Source organism: Galleria mellonella, unplaced genomic scaffold (genome assembly GCF_026898425.1).
Source record: "Galleria mellonella isolate WM207_F2 unplaced genomic scaffold, CSIRO_AGI_GalMel_v1 utg93, whole genome shotgun sequence".
Classification (NCBI taxonomy): domain Eukaryota; kingdom Metazoa; phylum Arthropoda; class Insecta; order Lepidoptera; family Pyralidae; genus Galleria; species Galleria mellonella.
Window position 1 is genome coordinate 6,388,571 of NW_026442176.1, and position 26,978 is coordinate 6,415,548.

The window sequence follows — 26,978 nt, forward strand, 5'->3', positions numbered from 1 at the left end:
TAAAATTCTTATGGAGTATTCATTTTTTATCAATGAAGGATTTCCTGAAGTTTTTACTGGAAGACTAATAATGAACTGAGTGAACGGATAGATAGTTGCATAATTCAAATTATTTGCGTAAATTTTTTTATACAACTTAGAATGGCAAACAAGCTGATGGCCCACCTGATGGAAAGTGGCAACCGTCGCCCATAGACATGAGCAGTACCATGGACACAACAGAGTACGCTGTCTTGCCTATGATACCTCCCATGCGTTGCCATACCTAAGGACTCAGGTGTTATTCCTCTGTACCCTGTAAATTCACGCCATATCCCACCCTTAAAACTGAAACACAGCCATACAAACACAACTGCTTTACGGTTGAAACACGAATGGGACAAAAACTCGGTTCTGTGACTCCAACATATTCGTATTATAAAAATGCATAGACTGTTTGTAGGAGATTTAATATCAGATGGACTACACATTGATTTACTAGTCGAATCTAATTATTTACTAGTCGATTATTAATTTAAGTATAGGTCAATAAGAATATTTAATTTTTATGATTAGCAGCTTATTTCAACTAATTGTGGAAACTCTTTCTTCAAAGTATACCAATATGATTTTCTGGCAGTTTCATATAATATCAGCATTTAACTGCTGGATACCAGTGCAAGTCTATATAAAAGAGAATGTTCTCTCACTATAATCTCTCTCACTAGACAAATGGATTGGCAAAAGGTTTTGTTTTCAGTTTTTCTCTTGTACATTGCACCTCTTACGATGTTCTAGGAACAGATTTAAGTGATAACACATTATATTCTTATTCACTTTGACCAATTTTGAAATTGTTCTCCAATTTTGAGAGAATATATAGGATACTCAATAAATAATTCAAAACCTAAGACTTTATTTATTGACTGATCAGTTAAAATTCAAATAAACAAATGCAAGAAGAAGAGCAGAATTACTCAATAAGCTCTCAGAAGGGACTCAATTCTCATTTGCACAAAATTACCTCCATTAATTAGTTGAGCGGAAAATTGCGATATCATAAAATAGCGAAGACGGATAAACTGTGGTGTTTCTTTAACGTTATTATGAATATTAATTACCGCGCCCGCCGTCCACCCACACCGCACCGTTAGCGCACGGCGCGGTAAACAAAAGCAGATGGCCCAATTGTCTAAGTGCCAAGAGAATTACGCCTTTGGAATGCTTTTCACAATGCGCGTTTCAGACTCCCCTGTTTTTGATAGCTTATTCGTTCTTCGACGATTTTAATAAACAGAAGTTTCTTTAGAGTGAATTTGGAGTATCGCGAATACCCATTAACGCTCCTTTGCTGAGTATGAGTCTTTCCCATAACAGAACAATAGCTTATTTCATAATACAATTCAAATATACTTGTTTAGAAGTTCTTTTAAGTCTCCTTTTAAGCAGTAAAATTATATTCTTTTGCGGGGTTTGGAATTTCGTTACCTGCTTAGTAGAACCCGTAAAACCTCAGCAGTGGATAAATTTAATTTACTTTAAGTAATAATTTTTTTTTTCATATTTGCAAGAGTACAATTATTATAATTAGCTAGAAATTACTTACTGAGTATAAATGACTATAGTCTCGAGAATACTTTACTAAGTAATTTCTATTTAAGGGGGTAGTTATAAAAAACTAACTCAAATCTTGATTACGTTGAGCAACGTGACGAACTTGGACTTTTAGTCTTTGTGCATAAGGACTATTGTATAACTCTTTCTATCTTCTATTTTATGACCTTACAGACTTCACAGAAGAACTGAATACCAAAGATTTATATCTCTATACACATACCGTGCCTACATTCGCTTTCGTAACACAACCTCATGCATGCACACTGGTACGACGTTAATGTTTCGTTAAATATTTGGAGCGAGACATCCGACTGTAGCGCAGCTCGTCAGTTGTAAAGGTACCCGCGGTAATGAAGATAGATGTGGGGCGGTGATCATCTATACCACGAGCTGCCCCCGCCCCTCTCTCCGTCTCTCGAGGCCTCCACTCCTCTTGTCCCGAGTTGTCCTGCTAATATCCCCATATTTCACTTTTAAATAATCACCAAAATTATTTGATTGATTACAACCAAGTTTGTCCAAAGAAATCCTATTGCTGTGGTTAAGCATCATTGGTTTTTAGATGGGTGGGCATTTATTAAGCGAAGTAAAATTTATAAGTGCTTGATGCATGTTATTACTTAGTTAAAGTCATTTCAAATTTTTACAAAAATTTATATGTAAACTGATTCAGTAAATATACTAGTTAAACTAAATCTAACTACTAACTGTTTATCAAACACAAGGCATGCTGTGGTTGCTTCTAAATGTGACAACAGTTAGATCTAATCTACCAGTAAAATGTATTTAAATGTTTCGCTGTATCTTATGTTGGTAATCCTATAAATAAATAAATGAATAAATAAAAAATTCTAAATAAACTCTGTTAATCATATTTATTTCTGTTTAATGATAAGTAATATTCTATTGTCAGGATATGTATTATGTAGCAAAAAAATACTATTTTTATAAAATATCCAATCAAATTCTTTGTTAAAGTAAGTCAAGGTTTTACACGAAAAAAAAGTTGTTTTACTTTAAAGAATGAAATAGAAAACGGATGTCGAAACGTTGAACAAAACAAAGGACGTGCTTTCATTGCTATTGCTACCAACCACTATTTTTTATAATGGATGATGATGGCATAGTAACCCCGCCCGCGCTATCGGTATACACTGGCGGGGCACCAGTGAAGGATGATAGGTGAGGATGAAAAGACAGGTCAGTTAGCCCATCGTGATGAATACACTTGGAATTCAGCACGATGGTCTCCAGGGGGAGACCACGTGGAGCTAGACCTGGTTGGGTATATTGCTAGCCATGAGGCCTTTACTCTCCATTATTAACAATCCCTCCCCTCTACCAATCACTATTGGCCAACTTAAAAAAGGTGGGGGGAAAAGGGATTGTTAGCAATGGTGTTTGACAGCCCCATTGCTAGCAATATGCCTTATTAGGTCAACCTCCACGCGGTTCCCCCTGGAAACCATCGTGAACAATTCTTGTTGAGTCCGTCACGATGGGCTAACTGATCTACTTCATCCTCACCTGTCATCCTTCACTGGTGCCCCGCCGGTGTATGCCGATAGCGCGGGTGGGGCTACCAACCCATTATCATCCACTAAAAAAAAAAACTTAAAAAAGGTGGTTCGTGTCGTCGTCCTCATTTCTAACAACTAGGGTATCATGACCTTGTGTTAGTGGACGCGCAAATATCTCATACTTCTCAGCAAAACACGACAACGCACTTAGTGCTTTATCGCGGCTGAAATAGTGATACATAACCTAAGGCACATTATTCTGAACTCTGTATTATCTAGAATCTTTTTTTGCAACGTTCCTAGGAACAAGGTTAATACTTCTATTATAATGCACATTCTTATGATTAAATTACGTAATTAGGTCGTTAGTTTTGAACCGATTTTAATAATAATAATTAATAAACCGCTAGACATCACACAGCGCCATATAAAGCAAACTAAGCAGATTTGTATTATGTATTACCTACATTTTTTCTTCGCCAATATTGTTTTTTTTTGATGGATGAAGATGGTATGGTAACCCCACCTGAGCTATCGAGATACGCTGGCGGAGCACCAGTGAAGGGTGATAGATGAGAATGAAAACAGGCCAGTTAGCCCATCATGATGAATTCATCAGGAATTAACCATGATAGTTTCAAGGGAGAACCGCGAGGAGGTCGATCTGGTTGGGCATATTGCTAGCAATGAGTTTCTCAGTCTCCATTACTAACAATCCTTTTCCTCCCTTGCCAATATTTACACATGTGTTATATACATATTACATATAAGTTTTTGGTCTTAGTATGAATCTTATCAACCGCGTATACATTCATCTTATGGTCAGCATGGGTAGTTCTGTGATAAAATGGAGATGGAGTTTTTTTTATCCAACTTAGAATGGCAACCAAGCTGACGGCCCACCCGATGGAAAGTGTTAACCGTCGCCTATAAACATGAGCAGTACCATGGACATAACAGAGTATACTGTTTCGCCCATGATACCCCCCATGCGTTGCCATTCCTGAGGACTCAGATGTTATTCCTCTGTACCCAGTAAATTCACGCGATATTCACCCTTCAAACCAAAACACACCCATGCAAACACAACTGCTTCACGGTTGAAACACGAATGGGACACACAGGTGCCCAAGCAATCGTCTTTTGTACAAAGTCTCCCTCTGGTAAATAATTCCTATAAAACAAGCGATAAAAAACGCTAAAGAAGTTAATATTTACTATGCAGTTGTAAGGGTTCGAAATGTTTAGAGACCTCCGAATCTCTTATAATTCGAACAGCACGTCTTCGAATGGCATCGAGGGAGCTCATTAGATAATGAACGGAACTATCCCAAAGCTGGGAATAGTATTCAATAAAAGACCTGATTTGGACTTCATGTAACGTACTTACTTCATTACTTCCTTCAAGAGAAGACTGAAATCACATCTTTTAATCAATTATACATGATAATTCTACTCACTTATACATATATATATATATATATATATATATATATATATATATATTTACGTATTTATTTATATATTTATTCATATTTTGTATTTGTTGTATTTACATTATTTTCACCGGTACCATTCCTTCACTGGATTACCCAAATTAAATCATTTTCTCTCTAACTACACTGGGTTAGCTGGAAGAGATCTCTTTCAGAGATAAGTCCTCCATTGCTAACAAGTTGTTAAACTAATCGTCGCATATATTGTTTAAGTGCAATAAAGAATATATATAACATATGGCATTGTGCTAATGTAAAAAAAAGAAGATCTGTTCGTATTTGATACCATTAGCAAACAAACTTGTTCTACATCTCTCCAATGTGTACACAAGCGTAAACCTATTGAATTGTGTAATAAAAACATATTGAATTCGTCAACGATATTGCTGTTTTTGAAATTCCACGTCGATATAAATAATGGAAGTGGACGCGCGAAGTGAGAGCCGATATTATGGAATATTCATTCATATTTTCGACTGTCTAGTTTTCGATAATTTACATCTCGAAATATGACGTGTGTATTTTTGAAAATAATAGATAGATAGATAGATAAACTGTTTATTTGAGCCATTTATGACACACGTAAATTTACAAATGAACATACAATTAAATGATTAACACTTTTTAAAATATACAACAAAAGATAAAATATGGTTTTGCCATGTGTGTCGCAGTGATCCAAATAGGCTAGAGCTCAGTGATGGTTTTGCTTAAAAGCAAAGTTAGGCTACACGGACGCGTGCAACAAACCCAGAGTGTAATACATTTTATTATAATAAATTTGGCACATACAGATGCACAAACAAACCAAAGAATTGATTGGTCACTTAGGTTTTTGTTAAATGCTGTTCAAATAGTGTTATAATTATTTTTATAATGAAAATTATTTGGAATCAGAAATAATATTAAAATATAAATATCATGTTTCAATAATTGTTAAGTGATTCAAAAAGTGAGCTCGCGTTTATTATTCCTTAGAATCTATTTCTAATTTATGTAAGTAAAAAAGTAAAAAGCAAAAGAAATTTAAATAGTAGTGTTCTTTTGATATAGCATACATAATATGAGTTAATTGAATAATTTCAGAGAATTTGTGAAATAAAAATAATATACAATTTGTTTAATCCTATTTTAATTTTTTAACGAGAATTATATACTTTTTTTCCATTGACTAAAATACCTAGTTAAAAAAAAACTCTAATATTTAAAACCTAATAAATTCAGTGAACTTCGACTTTCAAAGCTCGCTCTCTAAAAATAAAGAGCGAGCCAGTATTCACATGTATATATGAATTTACGTGAATACTGCACTTCGAAAGCGATTGCTTTAATAGGAATGTTAATAAACTACGCGATGGATATCGTTCATTTGTTTTGAACAACAACAAGTGAGGCGTCAGTAGCGAGGCAAATAAAATGGTAGGTAATTAAGTGTCGACGGCACACATGTTTGGCCACGTTAGGGTTTTCAAAACGAGAGTGCAAATTTTGTTTATAGAAAGAAAAATTGTTATTTTCTGATGTTCCTGTAGATTGAATGGTGTTTTGTACGACGAATTGTCACACGTAATGGAATGGTAACGCCGCCTGCGTATACCGTTAACGCCGGCGGGGCACCAGTGAGGGATGATAGGTGAGAATGAAAAGACAGGTCAGTCAGTCAATCGTGATGCATACGTCACGTCACGTCACGTGGAGGTCAACCTGTCAGTGTATATTGGTAGCAATGAGACTGGTAGTTCGCATTACTAACAATCCCTTCCCCCCTATCTATCAAAGTTACTATTTTTTTTAACAAAATAAAGTCATTAATTTTTTTGCTACGTTTCTTACACTTACGTATATATTTTTTCCGTAGTGACAACCCTAATCACCGCCGTAACGTCACATACACCATTTGTTAATTAGAAACGCAAAAGGTGGACGCGGAGACTATGAGCCATGTTTGCCAACTATTATATTATTTGTTAATTTTACTAAAACGTCTGGTTTATTCTAGTAGTTAAGAGTACCACAGTGTGCTAAAAAGCTGCGAGCTATGATTAACATAGTAATAGTAATAAAAAGTAAAGTAACTTCTGTAATATAGCCCACTGAAGTGTTTTACAATGTTGGTTGTTTTATGTGAGTTTTCAATAAACAGAAATGCTAGCGTAACATTTAATTTTCGTTTGTTTTACTGTAATGCATTTAAGCGTTTTAACTATAGTAATATAAATAAGTTCCCATGTGGTCCCGGCATAGAATAGGCCACCCCTTCCTTCCCGTGGGTGTCGTAAGCTAAGGGAAGGCGAGACATGGGCAGTAGCGTAATGTTAAAACATCTCTAAAGTTTAATTGCGGTTGGTAATTACTAGCAAAACCCTCCCAAGGGGGAGGCTTATGTTCAGCAGTGGACGGTTAAAAGCTATGATGATGATGATGATAAAACAAAAGAAGCTTAGAAAATAGAGCATAGGCATGTTTTAAGACAGACGCTGATGCCGATCCCTTGACTATTAAGTTCCCTTAGTCATCTCTTACAACACGTGCGGGAAAGGAAGGGGTGACTTATTCTATTCCATTCACCACCACGTGGTGTATAATGCATAGCTTTTGTTTTATATTATTGTAGTAGCGATTATTTAATCTGAGAAGAAGTAAAACAAAAAACTACATTTGCACGTCTATATATGGAATTTTATTATTGAGGACTATGGTGTTTTTTTATTCAACTTAGAATGGCAAACAAGCTGACGACCCACCTGATGGAAAGTGGTAACCGTCGCCTATAGACATGAGCAGTATTATGGACATAACAGAGTTTACTGTTTCGCCCATGATATCCCTCATGCGTTGCCATTCCTGAGGACTCAGGTGTTATTTTTCTGTACCCAGTAAATTCATTGCCATATCCCACCCTTCGAGCCGAAACACAGCCAAAAACATTGTATTAATTAGACCTAATTAATAATTCTTTTAACTCGATTCGTCTGTTTTTTTTTATAAATATCGAATGCCACTACGTCGCCATTTCTCAACAGATTATTGTAATTCTTATTGCAATTAACATATTTCACCCCCATTCTAGTTCCTTACCATGTACCCTGTAAATAAATAACATATATTAACAGCCGGCCAATGGTCAACATTCATAGGACATTTCCTACATACATATAATCTGTTATGACCAATTATCAGGTACTAATTAAAGGTCGCTTGTGCGGTGTTAATAATCACCGTTGCTCCACCGATGGACCATTAACTGTTTTAGTTAAATTATCGTATCCCCTGCGACTAGTGGGCGTAGAATTACAGCGAGATATATTACACTGTTAGCTTACTCGTATTATGAAATTTTACTTTAAGAAAACAATTTTAAAATGTACATAAGTGTACTCCTACACTGTCTATTACTGGTATTTTTTAATGGGTGATAATGGAATGGTAACTCCACCCGCGCTATCGGTATACATTGGCAAGGTACCAGTGAAGGATGATAGGTGAGGATGAAGCAAATCAGTTAGCTCATCGTGACGAATTCAACAAGAATTGTTCACAATGGTTTCCAGGGGAAACCAGGTGGATTGCTAGCAATGGGGCTGTCAAACCCCATTGCTGACAATCCCTTTCCCCCTGTCTGTTACTGGGTTTGCAGCTTTGTTATTTAATAATAACTTGACGCCTTTATCGTCTCTGGAATATTCTATGTTTGTTTCATTTATGACAAATGGATTGCAGTATTAAATAAGTAAGTCGTGGCAAAAATAAAAAAAGTTACCTTCACCTTTTGATACGTATTTGATTCTTTCCCAAATATACCATAGAATGTCAAAAAAGCTGGATCAAAAGTAATCCGTTGCTGTTTAGGACAAATACATTAAAATGTATGTAATTTTTGTACTTAATTTAATTTATATTTAATGTACTGTATGAATTTTATTGTACCTACTACGACATTCATATACAGATTATTGTTTATAAATAAATATGGCAGTGAATTTACCGGGTACACAGTAATAACACCTGAGTCCTCAGAAATGGCAACGCAAGGGGGGGGGTATCATGGGCGAAACAGTATACTCTGTTATGTCCATGGTACTGATCAAGTCTATTGGCGACGGTTACCATTTTCGATCAGATGGGACGTCAACTTGTTTGCCATTCTAAGTTGTACACAAAAATAAAAAGAATTTTGAAAAATTTCCAACCATTCCAATCACATATGGAATCAATATAAGTCCTTTTCCAGAATATGAAGATGTTTACTTTAATTTTACCGTACTTGCTATAGGAGCTTTATATAGATTGTTTGAGTTTTCCTTCTCCTGGGCTAACATTTATTTTCCAATACTACATACCTACTAGGAAATAAAAGAATAGGCGATGCATATATTTGTTTTCTTTTTTTATACTTTTTGTTTAATAAAACAAGTCAATGTTGACTGTATTTCTTTTAATGTATGTAAATGAAGTGGTTATGTCCCGCCAGCACTTGATTGTTGGCGCTCAATGAAATTTTGACTATACCATATATATATATTAAGAAATCTTGGACACTATAAAAGTTCGTGGTAGTTTGTAACATAATAACTTCGGCATATTATCAATTTAAATTTTATTTTTTTTAATATAGGTTTATTAACCTCTCAACTGTCGCGTCCGCTCAGCGGACATATAGATAATAATGTCATATATACTGTTTCGTCTAAACTAGCTTAGCGATAAGCTTAAATTATTGTAAACAAACCACCTCTTGTCCCTAACGCCAAGAATGTACGTAAAATAATGAAATAGGAGACCCACTTAAGTGTCAATTGAAGAGAGACTTTTTTGGTTCATGTTTATAAACAAGTGCTGTATAAATGTATTGAAACATATAAGCCATTTTATTTTTATTTTATCAAGTATATAATATTGTACAAAAAAACATATAATTTTACATCCAGCAAGGTTTTTTAATAATTGAAAAATAAAAGATAAGTTAGGTGACCCCATTTTATTTCTCATAGAACAGTTGCAATGCAATTCAAAGTCGAGTGTAGTGTAAGAAATTACATAAAGAAATCTAGTTGGAATATAAACTTAATTTGAATTTTGTATAATTCCAATTAGATTTCGGGAAAATCAGGTTTTTTTTTTTAATCTATACGCTAAAAATACCTAGTCTGTGTAAAGTCCGTTTACGGGACGCCACAGATGTGGATTTTCCACCATTTTGCATGACACAGTTGAAAGGTTAAATAAATCGTATAAACCATCAGTATCAGATATATCACATATCAAATAGTAGGTGGTATATTTATTAATTTTTAGAAAAATGCGTTGACGAATTACAAACAAATAATCTATTGAGCGCTCGAATAATACTTTTATTTTTTCCTTATGTACGATAAAATGGAAAAGGGAACCCCAAAAAAAGGTGAGTTTAAAACATCCAGAGTGAGTGCGATAATACGGGTTTGTATACTTCCGTTTCCGCCGCCGAAGGCTTTATAAAGGTTTACTTTGAAGCCACGCCGCGCTATCTCAAACGGCAATGTTTAATTATTTTGAATTAGTTCTCAATTCAACGTAATATTTATTACCACTGATAATATGGACAGATAAAGGTGTTACAAATACAGAAAATATTTATATATATATTCTTTATTGCACAAAAACATACAGTAACAACAATAAGTTAATAACAATGTTAGCAAAGGCGAACTTATCTCTAAAAGAGATTTCTTCCAGTCAACCTAACGCAGTGGCATAGGATGCACATGTAAATATATATATATATATATATATATATATATATATATATATATATATATATATATATATATATATATATATATATATATATATATATATATATATATATATATATATATACATGTACATGGATGTGGCAGTAAATTTACAGGGACAGAGGAATAACACCTGAGTCCTCAGGAATGGCAATGCATGGGGGGTATCATGGGCGAAACAGTATACTCTGTTATGTTCACGGTACTGCTCACGTCTATAGGCGACGGTTACCACTTTCCATTAGGTGGACTGTCAGCTTGTTTGCTATTCTAAGTTGCATAAAAGACAGAATACAATGTGATACCCGTGGCGCTCCTCAACCGTTACCATTTCTGAGGACTATTGTATTGTAACTCCGTAACCTTTGATAGTAATTTACTGTCATATCCACCATTCGTACCAAAACTCAGCCATGTAATTTAATATTTCTCATCTTTCTTTCATATCACGACTTTCGTGTCGTGGCACAAGTTACATTCTTTGCGTAAATACAGTTACAAGTTCTGTTTCTGTTGGCCAATAGGAGACGTAACTATAAATGGATTCGAGGCTGGGTATTCTGACTGGACAAGCCTCCAGATGTTTGCTGTTTTGTTTCACGAGTTTTCTTATATCGAAGACTAGTCAATGGGTATAATTTTGTAGCATTATATAATCATGGCTGTGTTTCGGTTTGAAGGGTGGGATATGGCGTAAATTTACTGGGTACAGAGGAATAACACCTGAGTCCTCAGGAATGGCAACGCATGGGGGTATCATGGGCGAAACAGTATACTCTGTTATGTCCATGGTACTGCTCATGTTTATAGGCGACGGTTACCAATTTCTATCAGGTGGGCCGTCAGCTTGTTTGCCATTTTAAGTTGTTTTCTCATTCTTTACGCTTTGGAGATGAAAAACTGAGAGAGCAAACTCCAAAGACAACACGCATTATTATATTTGATATGAACTGTGAAATGTAGACATATAACGTTCGCTTTATGAAAAAAAGTATGCGCAACTTTACGTATGCCGTCAGCTTGTTTCTCATTTCTAAGTCGTATAAAAAATTTAATTAGATAAAGTAACGGTTCCTGAAGTCTAATTTGCCTAACTTATTTACTGCACAAGTTAAACCACTAAGAAATTTGCTGTGGAATAGCTGCGGCAAATTTTATTGCTACAGCAATGCTATTCCGTGTAACTTAAAGGCTGACGAAATGCTCTTGAGTGAGTCTCGCACGTTCAACGACTTTACCAGATTTTTAAAACATATAAATGACATGAATGTAATGCACTAGAGGGAGACTTTGCACAAAAGATGTCTGCATGGTTGTCTCTGTCCTATTCGTGTTTCTGCCTTGAAGCAGTCATGCTTGCATGAGTGTGTTTCTGTTTAAAAGGTAGCTTCACATTCATGCTAGTGAAATTACAGGGAACGAAGGCATAACATAATTCCGTGTAGTCCCAACACAGAATAAGCCATCCTTTTCTTTCCCGTGGGTGTCGTAAGAGGCGACTAAGAGAGGACTAGGAAGTGGCAGCAGCGTCCCTCTCAAAACGTCTCCAAAGCCTAACTGCGATTGCCCTGCGTGGTAACTATAGGCAACCCCCCTCCCGAAGGGGAGCTTATGTTCAGCAGTGGACAGTGAAAGGCTGACATGATGATGATGAGGAAGGTATAATACCATATTCTTTATAACTTGCGTAGCAGCACATGAGGGATCCCGTCATCAGCTTCCTTCCCCTATTCCAATTGTTATTTGAGGTCGATGTAATGTTTTTTTCTTTCATTCTTCTCTATTTACAGCCATTTCCGTGTTCACTCTTATTCTGGCTATATCATCTTTCACACAGTCCATCCATGTCTTTTTAGACCTTCCTCTGCCCTAATAGCCATCCACATTCATACTTAATACTTTTTTTAAAACATGTTCCTCATCTCTGTGGATCGCGTGTCCATACCATGTATGTGGGTTACCATGGGTATCATAATTTTTTTTTATACAACTTAGAATGGCAAACAAGCTGACGGCCCACCTGATGTAAAGTGGTATCGTCGCCTATAGACATATATATGAGCAGTACTATGGATATAACAGAGTATACTGTTTCGCCCATGATACCCCCCATGCGTTGCCATTCCTAAGGACTCAGGTGTTATTCTTCTGTACCCAGTAAATTCACGCCATATCCCACCCTTCAAACTGAAACACAGCCATGCAAACACAACTGCTTCACGGTTGAAACACGAATGGGACAGAGGTGCCCAAGCAATCGACTTTTGTACAAAGTCTCCCTCTGGTAACATATTCAATATCATAATACGTTCATAGTGCTTTACTTATTTACATTTTTAGGTGGTTATCACCTACCATCAGTTGGGCCGTAAATCTGTTTGCCATTCTAAGTATCATAAAAAAAATCTACTTATGAATTTTATTTAAGTGGCTGTTAAATCATGAAAAGGAAACAATATTTATAGGGTATAAATTGAGAAGGGTTGTTTAGTAACTGAGAGGGCGGAATATGTTAATATTGACCTTAACTGTTGACCTTGGTGGAAGCACTAAAAGATCCCTATATTTGTGTAACAAATCCGCCTCGCTGTGACCGTGAGGAGACGGCTCGCAATAGTAGACGTCCCACCCCTCCCCCCGCCTAGCCCCGCAGGCGCCGCGGACCCCTCGCCGCGCGGTGACAAACCGCTCGCTCGTTACCAGAATGAGTCAAATCTCCTCTATATTATGAGCACTTACTATCGACTCTTATTGTCATTATTCTTTCATGGCTTCACAAGTGAGGCCTTGATTGCGTACTTCTCGGCAGGTGTGAATGGTTTTGTTGCTGAAGTACTAACCGCTTCCTTTATACGTATTCCGTTCAATTTTTATTATATCACATTGTCATTTATTGGGATGAATTTTTGCTAACATTTAATAATTTAAAAATAAAAATAGATATTTTTAAAATTCTCACCGAGTTGACTACTAATACTAGAGCGGATTGTAAATCCTTTTTGTTGCTAAAATACCTATGTATTCACATATAAAATTATTAGAGCATTACATTAATTTCTTTGCTTATCTTAAATTACCGTGTATGTATTTATTTATGCTGTCATACACAGATATACAGGAGTTGTTGCCCCAAAATGGGGAAAATATATACAGTTTATTCATAATTTTTTTTCTGCTATTATCCGTCCAGTGCTGGGCATAAGCCTCCCCCATAGACTGCCATAAGGAACGGTCCTGAGCCACCTGCATACACTGACTCTCTGCAATGCATTTCAGGTCGTCATTCCAACTAGTGAGGATATGTATATATAGTTATTATTTTGATATAATTTTGAAAAAAAAAGATATATATATATATATGTACTTTCATTGTCATAAACAGAGTAATAATAAAAATTTTGATGCGTTAGATTGTCATATAGCCATATCTATTTAATGTTTTATTATTTGTTGTTATAACTTATTTTGAATAAAGATGTACAGCAGGCGAGCTTAACTCTGTAAGCGTTCTCTTCTAGCAAACCCTGAGTGGAAAAGAGCATTAATTACCAGCGGGCAGTGTGCGTACAATAAGAAGAAGAAACTGTATGATTGTTACTACTAGTTCACTAGTTTTAATTTGAAATATCTCAATGTTTTTAATTTTCTATTATTTTTAAATATATTTAATCTACTATTTCAATGCAATTTAATGAAAATTTAACTAAATTTTGTAATAATAATCCCAGACACAATACAGAAATGAAATTGGCAAAAACGGTGATATATCCAGTCAATTAATCGATTTTTGATCGGTATTGGACGTCATCAGACTGACTATAGTTGAATTAGTTATTTTTTTATTTACATTTTTATCAAATTCGATTGAAACAAACTATACGCGAGTACATAGTACAGTTTGCATACATCGATATAATATAAAATGTTATTTCTATATTCTCTGAAAAAAAAATTATGCTACTTAGAATGGCAAACAAGCTGACGGCCCACCTGATGGAAAGTGGTAACCGTCGCCTATAGACATGAGCAGTACCGTGGACATAACAGAGTATACTGTTTCGCCCATGATACCCCCTATGCGTTGCCATTCCAGAGGACTCAGGTGTTATTCCTCTGTACCCAGTAAATTCACGCCATATCCCACCCTTCAAACCGAAACACAGCCATGCAAACATAACTGCTTCACGGTTGAAATACGAATGGGACAGAAGTACCCAAGCAATCGACTTATGTACAAAGTCTCCCTCTGGTAAATTAGATTGACTACAAATGCAATTTGCTTCACAACAAACAGTATTCATTAAAAAAAAATGGCATAACTGTCGTTAAAAAATAAATTTTATATGCTTAAACAAAAGAATTTTGTTATAATGATACGTGCAGTGCGCCTATCGTAGCCGCCTCTTCTCTCTTAAAACATTCGTCTGCGGTACCATTAATCACTTTGTATAACGATTCCAAAACAGTTAATTATAGCGAAGGAACAATTAACTGTTTTGGAATAATCGTAAGCTATTGTCCCATTGTATATGATTTGTAATTATTAATAACTTAAAACTGATGGCTGTCTGGAGGATTCTCTTAACAGACATTAAGAACGTTGAGGTTTGAAATTCATTAGTTTATACATACTAGTTGTAGAGGCTTGAGTTTAGAATTATTATTATTATGAATATACTTGTAAAATAAGATAGGTAATAATTTGTAAATTTCGTTGAACAAAAAACCGATATTTATTTATTTATTTTATTTCTTATTGGCCACATTACAAATAAATGTTTGGTACAAAAGGCGGACTTAATGCTATATACATTCTCTGCCAATCAACCTTTGCCAAAACAGAAATGTAATTATGCAGAGAAAAATAGAAAATGGTTACAGATGAACAGTTACATTAATTCATCATCTTCATATCAGCCTTAATTGTCCACTGCTGAACATCCAAGCCTTCCCCTATCGAGGGGTTTTGCCAGTAGTTGCTACGCTTTGCGAGCGGACTGCCAACCGCAGTTGCTTTGGAGATATTTTAAGAAGGAAAATTTTGCCCATCCCTCTACCTTAGTTGCCTTTTACGAAACCCACCAAGTATTTTATACCGGTACCACACAGATCACGGGACGTTACATTAATTGATTGGCATTAATACTGATGAAATTATTGTAGTACCAACTCTAATGTCCTATATCAAAACTGGAGCAAAAATAATAATAATGTATTATATAATAATAAATAAACTATTTAATAAAGGCAACCTTAATAAATGATAAAGGAAAATATGTATTAAAAAATTAGAGTCGAAATACAAGTTTACCTCTTTTTTTTAGATCTGTTTCAAAACTAACTTTGTCCTCTTCTCCAGGACTATATAATGCTTATTATGATTACTAGAACTGCATTGTTACATAGTAAAAATTCCACACTTTTGCAGCAATTACGTGTATTTAATTTTAAATGTCAACAAGTGAAACGCTTTCCCTGCTTCTGTTTTCCCGGAAAAAAAAAAAAACATTTCATACATTAATGAATGGTTGTCTTCTTAGTAAATGTGATCTATCTTTAAATCTTGCCAATACTCTTCATCAGGTAAATCATTAAGAAGTTAGTCATGATTACCAGGTGGAACTTTGTACATATATTGGTTCTATTAAAAAAAAATTTTGGTTTGGTCATTTGGAGAGGATGGATGAAAGAAGAATTACGAAAGAGATTTAAAGATGGACGTATGTCGACCAAATAGGCGACGTGCTGAAGAAGGGCCAAATTAAAAGTACCCGTAACCGGCGAGCGTGTATGAAAAGATTGATGAATGTAGAAGAAGCGAAAGAGGTTTGTTTGAATCGAAGCATTTGGCGTTCAATTGTTTCTGCCTACCCTAATGGGAGACAGGCGTGACGGATATGTATGTATGTAAAAAAAATTATAGTCACGTGTACACTGTAATAACAATTTATGGAGGAGTAAAAGTATATTTCAAGTAATATCATCAAGAAGTTTATTTTTTTTTTAAATTTGTGTCGTGTCTATTATTTTTTTTATGCGACTTAGAATGGCAAACAAGCTGACGACCCATCTTATAGAAAGTGGTAACTACTGCCTTTAGATATGAACAGTACCATGGACATAACACAGTATATTGTTTCGCCCATGATAGCCCCCATGCGTTGCAATTCCTGAGAACTCAGATGTTATTCCTCCGTACCCTGTAAATTCACTACCTTTGTTTACAGTTATTTTTTAGAGATAATATTATGTAAATATGTACACTGTATTTATTTATTTTTATTTTATTAAGACCGCTATTCTGTAGCAAATTCTGAAATATGGTAGCAGCGAACTCTTGTAGCGAACTCTAGGGATGTAAACTATACAATAAATAAGTCCCCAAGCTAAATAAATGTGTGTAAGTTTAGTGACTATATCTGTACTAGTTTGGCTCGCCAGCTCGTCTCGAAATAGGGACCCGAAGTTCGCTTCCGTATCTCGTTACCATGCTAATGGACTCTCGGGGAATGTACATTATTGTATTGTTACTGTACGCCTCCAGAGACCGGTGGTTGGTTTTGGATAATTCGATGTATTAACATACTGCAATTCGACGTCAAGTGTGGAATGAATATTAAGTTAATAACATTCTTTAATAATAATAATTTATTTGCCAGAAACATAGATTATATAATGTTACAGTTTGTTTTTTAATGTTCAGTATGTTCCGCCATATTTAATAGCATGCAAACGTTTATAAATAGTATCCATCAAACGTAATGAATCAGTTACTTTATAATTTATTGAAACAAAGATACAATATAGCATTATATCTGCCTTGCCTTTAACGATACTATATTTGTCTATATTATCGGTTTAAACAGGCGGGACACCGATATAGCCCATCGTGACGAATTCAACAAGAATTGTTCACGATGGTTTCCAGGGGGAACCACGTGGAGGTCGACCTAATAATGCGTATTGCTACAATTATTTTTCATACTCCTGGGCAGGTTATAGTATACTTTTCATCATACGATATAGGAGCAGAGCAGTATGTTGACACAAATTGCGTGTGCGTGGCCACTTTTTAAAATGGTCCCGGGGCATACATGTATAAAAATATAGATTATGTAAACAACAAATAGCATATGACACAATTGGCCGTGTGGTCCCGGCATAGAAACCCCTTCCTTTCTCATGGGTGTCGTGAGAGGTGACTAAGGGAGGGCGAGGGATGGGCAGCAGCGTTCCTTTTAATACATCTCCAAAGTTTAACTGCAGTTGTCAATCCCCCTATCAAGCATGGTAATTTCTAGCAACACCCCCCAAGGGGGAGGCTTATGTTCAGCAATGGACAGTTAAAGGCTGATATGATGATTATGATATTACACAAAAGCAAATATAAACTAATTGTATAGAATCAACCATAATAAATGTAGAGGACATAGGCCTTCCCCATAAGAAAAGGTTTTGCCTGAAAGTACTCACGGTTCCATCATATTACATATTGGAGTGATTTTTTTTGATGGGTGAATATGTTATGGTAACTCCGCCTGCGCTAACGAGATACACTGGCGGAGCACCATTGAAGGATGATAGATGAGAATGAAAACAGGCCAGTTAGCCCATCATGATGAATTCATCAGGAATTAACCATGATAGTTTCCAGGGAGAACCGCGAGGAGATCGACCTGGTTGGGTATATTGCTAGCAATGGGATTCTCCGTCTCCATTACTAACAATCCCTTTCCCCCCATATTGGAGTGTTGCCTCTTTGTGAAAAAAACATTCTTATTTATTTGCAAAAAAAAAAGATGACTTTTATAAATTCACTATTAGACATCCTGGAAGGCTTCAGCTACCAAACATAAAAACACGTCTATATCATAGTAACAGTAACTCATCGTGTATAAGAATTTACAAATAAATTACCAAATTCGCTTACAGATCTGTGTTTGAAAAGGTTTAAAGTCATTTTATGTAAATGGTTAATCACAAAATGTTTTTATACACTGAAAGATTATTTTGCAAGTAAAATGAACGACAATATAATTGTAATGAATGTAGAATATTGTATGCAATATATATTTGTAAATATATGACCGATGTAACCTAGTGAAAAATAACGACATGCATGTATAAATTTACAATAACAACTTGAACTTCAATGTGGCTTTAGTAATATAATTTGTAATTAATAGTTGATTGTTAATAATACATATAAAAATGTTGAACGCCGAGCTGGCTGAATGTTAAGGCTACACAAAATGTATAATATTACCTGAACTTACCACATTCATCGCAATACATTTCATTTCGTTTCAGTAGTTGCTATGCTTGGTAGGCGGGTTAGCGACCGCAGTTAGGCTTTGGTGTTTTAAGAGAGACGCTGCTGGGTATCTTTACAAACCAACAAAAGGGGAAGCACCAGAAATATATTGTTTATTTATCGCGTATTGTATTGTAGATCGCCGTGTGATCCCGGCGTGGAATAGGCTATCTCTTTCTTTCTCTTGGATACCGTAAAAGAGAGATGGGCAGCAGCAACCATTTAAAATATTACCAAGTCTGCCAAGCGTGACAACTACTAGTAAAATTCCCTAATAAGACCCATCTTCAGCAGTTGACAGTAGAGAGCTGATAATGATGTAGCGAAGAAAATATGTTTTAAACACAACAATCTGTATATTCGTTTGTATCATTATATCATAGAATACAGTATTACTAAATGTCTCCTATTCCAACTGTAGTTATTATCGTTTGTGAAGTAACATTTTAAGGGGCATCATTAATAACGAATACTCAAGGATTTAGTTCCACCCAGTCATTAAAGAGTTAAGCCATTTCTTTATGGAATTCCGTTTTAATACGCCAGTCCAGTGCTTAATTAAGCGAGCGAATGTTCAACGTAAGATTGCCTTAATTATTATATTATTTTATAGTTTTGTCTCGAGTTTGTGGAGTTACCATTTGGACCATTTACTAAGAGACCATTTGTCGAACCTATGAATTCCGCGGTACCTATTGTTCTCTAATATATTTTTGGAATGTACAATAGAAGCTAGTTTTATAAATATAATGAAAGAATCTAGAAAATTTAATTAGGTAATCGAGTTTAAAGCACATACCGCAACTTGTACGATTGCATTTCAAAGAGAGCTTTGTACTTTTTATTTTTATGCTATAAAATGCTTTTCTTCGTTCACTTTTACAAAGGTCTAATATAAATTAATCCAATAATCCATATATATATATATATATATATATATATATATATATATATAAAGATATTTTTTGCAGAGAGAACTGTATGGTGGATTATTTTGTATACCAGAGGGAGACTTTGTACAAAAGTCGAATGCTTGGGTACTTCTGTCTCATTCGTGTTTCAACCGTGAAACAGTTGTGTTCGCATGGCTGTGTTTCGGTTTGAAGGGTGGGATATGGCGTGAATTTACTGGGTACAGAGGAATAAAACCTGAGTCCTCAGGAATGGCAACGCATGGGGGGTATCATGGGCGAAACAGTATACTGTGTTATGTCCATGGTACTGCTCATGTCTATAGGCGACGGTTACCACTTTCCATCAGGTGGGCCGTCAGCTTGTTTGCCATTCTAAGTTGTATAAAAAAAAAGAATTATGTTCTACTATCGCTAGTCAGTTTTTAGTTTAGTGCTGTTTTTTTTAGTTTAAACCGTTAAGATATGGCAGGCCATTAATGGATATATTATAATTCTTCATATCATAAGCATCAAAAACACAAGTGATAACTTTTGTGTTATAAGAGTTCTTGGGCTACAAAGGCTCTTTATTATCAGAAATTCATGCTTCATATAAAATCTTCACTGTATAAAAGAAAAATTTTTACTAACTCCGTTTGCATGGATACATTTGTTTCATTCGAGTTTCTTTCGCAAAGCAGTTGTAATATCACAGAATGTATTGTAACTCTTGTGGTGTACACCATAGGCATTACAATACATTATGTGGTGTCCATGGTATAGTTCATGTCTGTTATTGTCATCGGTTATCCTTTTCCATCAACTTGTTCAGTTTCATAAAAATGTATGTCTATATTAATTTGGCTGTTTCTTTCTTTACAGCGGGCGTTCGCACAGTGGACGTGCAAGCCGTGGAGGGCATGGTGGCGCAGTTCCCGTGCGACCTGGGCACCGCGGCCAATGACAAGGTCTATATGGTGTTCTGGTTCAGGGATGACGCCGGCATACCACTTTACAGGTATGTACTCGTATAATTGCTGTAACGTAATAAAATTATTAAGATAGGGAGACAAGAAATAAATAATACAACAGCTCTAAATAAGAGCCATCGAAGCCAAAATAATAATTTAAAATTTTTTTGTTTTTCTGCCTGTATATTTGCTCCAGCATCGTTAGTTAGATGTATAGAAGGACCATATTTTATAGCAAAACATAATTTTAAACGAGTGGCTATTTGAATAAATAGCCATCTAAAAATTTGATAGAAGAAATACGTGTCATTAAACGTTAACGAATAAAATGATGGTTCATGGCTAAATTGAAGGATTGCGGAACTTCTGGTAGTAATAGCGGCGGCCAATCTTCGAGTGTTTGCCGTTACATACAAATTAATGGTAGTGTAAACAAAATAAATCTAATAAAATAATCAGTGACTTGCGCAAGATAACAAGTAGTTCGGTAAAAAAATTTAAAGGAGATTTGAACTGGGTACGGAGGAATAATACCTGGGTCCTCAGGAATGACAACGCATGGGGGGTATCATGGGCGAAACAGTATACTCTGTTATGTCCATGGTACTGCTCATATCTATAGGCAGCGGTTACCACTTTCCATCAGGTGGGCCGTCAGCTTGTTTGCCATTCTAAGTAGTATATAAAAAAAAATTGAATGACGCTAAACGGAATATTTATGAAAAGATTTCCAAGCTAAATGAAAAAATAGATGTGATGAAAAACTTTCTTATAGATACAATTCAGACATTTAAAAAACAATTTCACATTATCAACTGTGCAGAAAAATCTCAGCATTCAAAATAACTACAGTAATTACTATTTTAAACTGGAATTCTTTTTAGAACATTTTGTCTCTTACAGAGAGTAATTCAGTTTCATGAATATTGTTTACTTTCGTATTCCGTATTATTTTAACCATTTCATCACACTGTACATGCGGTATACAATTAACATTAACCCAGTAGTTACAAAAGTAGTTATTCGTACCCCTCACATCAAAGACTCGGAGCGCGTCTGACTCACCTGTCTTATACAATTCCTAAAACTTGCCCGTTTCGCTGTATCCAGTAGTTATGAAGTACCAAGTTCCCGTTTAAATACCACTGTGATCATTGAATATGGGTAGTTAAAAACTGGGAGGCGTGATTCGCTACAAACTTGTGGCGATAATTGCCGCGCACTACCAAGTATAAGTTCTCACAGAACGTGCAAGTTTTTGGCATGTAAACGGTGGTAAGGGACGCGGATGCGGTAGCGGAAGCGGCTCACTGTGCTATTTTAAAAACTATCGTTTTTATGAATGAAAAATTAATGAATGAAAATTTATTTCAATTATCCACAACACTTACATATACTTAGATTACAAGTAATAACAACATAAAAATAAATAAATAAATAATATATAGAAAAGGAAAGGTTACATTTATATATAAAGAGTAGTTGAAATCAGTCAGTGTTATGGAAACGAAAAAGGATGCGAATTCAGCTTAAAGTTCCTGCAGAAGCAGAAACGCTGATTTTCAATTAGCACCTCATCACCTAGCCCGGTCCATCAAGATCATAAATCAACATTCAGAATAACATAATACACAAACATCCGCAAAACAATAGGTAAAAAAAAACAAAAAATATCAGTAAACAAAGAAAAACAAGAACAAAAAAGTTTTCGACCCTATGTGTAAAATAAAACGAGTATCCAAGCCTTTACAATAGCTGTACGATACTTAATTTTACTGTTTTTATTTTAAACATTGTATTTTTGTGTATATGATGCCCATGGCCACTTTCTACCATCAAAAAGCTTGCCATCGACAGCGAGTTTATCCCCATATTTGGAAGCCTAGATAGTCGCGTACAGCGCGGTTTAAGATATAGGAAATATATCCAAGAACGCTCAGGTTACGAAATGTGTTCCCGTTGTCGAGGTTTTTAAATAGGGTTCTTCAAAAAATGGGTTGAATAGGTTTCTTCAAGGGCATGATGCCCATGGTATTGCAGGCGTTAATAAGCTACAGTAACTGCTTGTTTGTTACCGCAGTAGTATAAAAAAATATTAATAAACCCCGCCCAGTTCCAGCCCAGTTCCATATGGAGAATCAGAAGTTCAGATTGCTAATTCTAAGCTTAAACCTGTTATTGTAACACAAATTAAAGTTAAAGAATATATTTTCATTTTATTTTTTTACGAAATTTAATAAAAGTATTTTATGTTTTTAATTGGTTGTGTTGCTAGAATAATAAATTTCTCAAGAAAAAGTTATTACTTCAAATTATTTATTTAGAAAATATATAGAATGAATAATTGAAGTAGTTAAATTAATTGCTCATGCCAGCAAAACAATAATTAGATAGGTAAAGAATACAACATTTAAAATATATAAAAGGTAAGTACAATAAAGAAATGTTCTTTATTGTACTTGATGATGAAAAGTCTATTCAATAGCAAAAATAATAACAGCTATTAGGAATAATTTTCAAGAAGAAAGTCTCATTAAGGAACATTTCAAAGGCTACACGTGCATCAGATTATATCTCCCACTTACACGACTTGATTATGTAACAGCAACACAATGCGACGAGGCTTAGCTGGCGCGACAAAACTCCATATCTGAAGAAACAAGAGCATTTGTAGCGCAATAATTAATTCATGGCTCGGTGCGAGCGGCACTCGCGACATTCCTCTCCGACCCGCCGCCCGCTCCGCCCTCTACCAAATTAGTGGCCGCAAACTGTAATGTGTTTTCATTACACAACTTCGAGCGTACGTCAAATAATTTTTGAAAAGGACATCTATGCGAATGCTGTTTAAAATCAAAACTCATTATATATTCAATTTCAAAGGTAAAATTACGTAAGTCGATAGATACATCACGTAAATAAAGTCACGAGCGTATACAACAATAACATAAAGTTAAATATGGGTAGGTATGTACTTAGAAACAAACTTTTCAAAAGGGTGATTTTAAAGTCAGATTAGCACCTAAAAATTTGAAAGGCGTGATCGCAGTCCCCCTTTTAATTAATACGAGACGGAAATATTTGACTTAACGAGTTCATTGTCTGACTTTACGATTTCATATTTCCTTATTTTTAAAAGTTTAAAAGTTACTCCTCAGGGAATTAAGCGGTTCTGCGGCGCGGCGACAACCTCTGTTCATTATAACCCGTGTATTTGTTTAAATAAGGTGCACAATAAGGCTGCAGCCGGCCGCGGACAACTTTTCGAATTAATTAAAAAGGAGGCCGAACCTCGCGTCGTCACCTTCAGAGAATCGCAGGTAACTAACTCGCCCTATCTTCCTCACATCTACAAAAGGTCCGGCAAAACTTTAATACGCTTTAAAAGTTCCCGAATATTTCACTGTTTTAGCCACTTAAGACAAATTGCTTCTCCCGTTTTAGGGTTTTTTCTCGGGGCGAACTCGTTCACAGCTCGGCCGTAATTTCACCGTTCGTTGGCTCATTTCGGGGGCGAAATTTGTGTTTTTCATTGGGTCGCCGGTGCCTTGTGTCGGCTAACCGAGTTGCAGCAAACGAGCTCGCCGACACTCTTTGAAACGTATAAAGCGCTCTTGAAACTTCCCGGCTACGTTTTCTAGCCAGCACGTAGGGGTCGTGGCGCTCGAATGCTTTCAGGATAATGAAAGACCGTCCCCTCCCCCTCCCTGCACGTTACTTTCTCTCTAATGAACGGTATAAAGTTTTTAAAACGACGAAAGGCTTGGCTAAACCAGTTTGCTCTAACTGCGTCTTGCTCGTGTGACGTTATTATGCTGACAAACTTTTTACTTCTCTCTTCTATACCTGCCTGCTATCCCGCTAGTGTAATGTATTCGTAAATTCAAACAAACTTGTACCACTAATTGTAACTTGCAACTCTTTTAACCGTTATAAATACAATACGGCTTTTATACCAAGATTGCGCTCTTATTTCTGGCAAAAAGCCGATTTGTAAACTTCATTGTCTTTTTTTCTCACTTTCCATTCAGTCTTGCTGGTTACTCTGTTTGAATCATAGACTGTTTTATTTCGCTCTTCTAATACATTTAATTACTTGTTATAATATTTTATGTATTTATTTATGTATATATTTATTATATGTATCTCTATTTATTTATTTTACATATTATGTGTATAATAGTCTAATTATATTTCTATAATATATGACTATATTAAGTATTACTATATGTTTCCTCGATTTATTAATGCACCTTCTACTTATTTCTCTGTTTGCCCAATGGTTGACTGGTAGAGAATACTGTCCGGTGTTAAATTCACCAAATGTACATAGAATTTCACTGTTCATTAAAGTTCAAAGAAATAAATAATAATTTTTAATAAATAAACATTTATTTTAATATCAGTTTTGCACTACTACTGCACACTAACTACTTGCTATGCCACTGTGAATTTGTTTGTGAATTTGTTGACTGGGAGAAATCTCTTTTAGAGATAAATTCGCCTTTACTAACATTGTTGTTATTGTATGTTTTAGTGAAATAAAGAATATATAATAATAATAATACGGCAATAAATGAATGAGTGAAATGAAATAAAGTAATAATAAAATTATTTAAAAGAGCAACACGCAAGTTTCTTGCTCGTTCTTCTTGTGATGAGACAGCTTTCCGAACGAGCGGTAGATTAAAAAAAATGTAATGACTATTCAAAAGTGCTTCAATGTAAGTTTATTTGAATAAATGATTTTCTATTCTATTCTATTCTAAATAACATTTTATTTTGTAACAAACGTGACCGTAGTTTACAGTTATAGTACTATTAATATTATAATTATAAATGGATACAGTAATTAATAGATTGGTAGTGATGTTGAATGTTGAATTTCGAAAGGACAGAGTAGTCACTAGCATAAAAGCTTATTATCTTCACATAAACGAAACACAATTATATTTAAAAACTAGCGGCCCGTCCCGGCGTCGCACGGCTGGAAATTTTTAACATTTCCCTTCACCGCTCTGCTCCTATTGATCGTAGCGTGATGAAAAGTATACTATAACCTGCCCAGGAGTATGAAGAATAATTGTACCGAGTTTCGTTAAAATCCGTCGAGTAGTTTCATTTCTATAACGAAACGAAGGCAGACAGACAAAAATTTTACTGATCGCATTTTTGGCATCAGTATCGATCACTAATCACCCCCTGATAGTTATTTTGGAAATATATTTCATGTACAGAATTGACCTCTCTACAGATTTATTATAAGTATAGACTAGCGACCCGCCCCGGCTTCGCACTGGTACAATCATCATATCAACCTTTAACTGTCCACTGCTGGACATAAGCCTCCCACTTGAGGGCTTTTGCTAGTAGTTGCCACGTTTGGCAGGTGGATTGGTAACTGCAGTCAGGCTTTAGAAATGTTATGAGAGGGACGCTGCTGCCCATCTTTCGCCCTCCCTTAATTGCCTCTTACGACACCTCCATGGGAAAGGAGAACTGGCCTATTCTATGTCAGGACCATGCAACTGCACGGCACTGGTGCAATGCTGATATTAAATATATTACAAAGCGGTTAAAAAATTAACCTCAACACTAACTAAAGTACGAACAAACAATTTCGAAAAATTTCGAAAAAATTGTCGCGCTGAAAAGCACGATGTTATATTATACACTTAAACCTTTCTCCTAAATCACTTTATCTATTAAAAAAAAAAAAGTTTTATAATCCGTTGCGTAGTTTAGGGATCTAAGTCACATAAGGACAGACAACGGGAAGCGACTTTGTTTTATACTATATAGTAATGATACTAATAAGAACAATGTTGTTTATTTTGTGGCATCCACCTTACCCTTTGTGTCTACAAGAGAAAATAATTGCTTTTAATTTTCGGATAGTTTAATAAAAGCATAGAAAAATAATGATAGATAGATAGATAAACACTTTATTTGAGCCATTTATGACACACGTAAATTAAAGGAAGACTTTGTACAAAAGTAGTTTGCTTGGGCACCTTTGTCCCATTCGTGTTTCAACCGTAAAGCAGTTGTGTTTGCATGGCTATGTTTCGGTTTGAAGGGTGGAACATATCCCACCCTTCAATTTACAGGGTACAGAGGAATAACACCTGAGTCCTCGGGAATAGCAACGCATGGGGGGTATCATGGGCGAAACAGTATACTCTGTTATGTCCATAATACTGCTCATGTCTATAGGCGACGGTTACCACTTTCCATCAGGTGGGCCGTCAGCTTGTTTGCCATTCTAAGTTGTTTAAAAAAAAAACAAATGAGTTCATACAATCAAATTATTTACACTTTTTTAAATATAAAACAACAAATAAAATACGAAATTATGTTTTCGCCATAATGCAATACGATTAAACAATACAACAAAATTTACAGCTTGTACAA

The 26,978-nt window shown here is 35.3% G+C and overlaps 1 protein-coding gene across 1 annotated transcript in view; it reads left to right on the top strand.

Moving 5' to 3' along the window:
• LOC113509255 (nephrin) overlaps positions 1–26,978 on the top strand; it is a 530,072-nt gene that overhangs the window by 221,760 nt on the left and 281,334 nt on the right. The window contains exon 3 of the mRNA XM_052902625.1: positions 20,476–20,611. Coding sequence (XP_052758585.1) covers positions 20,476–20,611 — 136 coding nt within the window. The remainder of the gene's footprint in view (positions 1–20,475; positions 20,612–26,978) is intronic.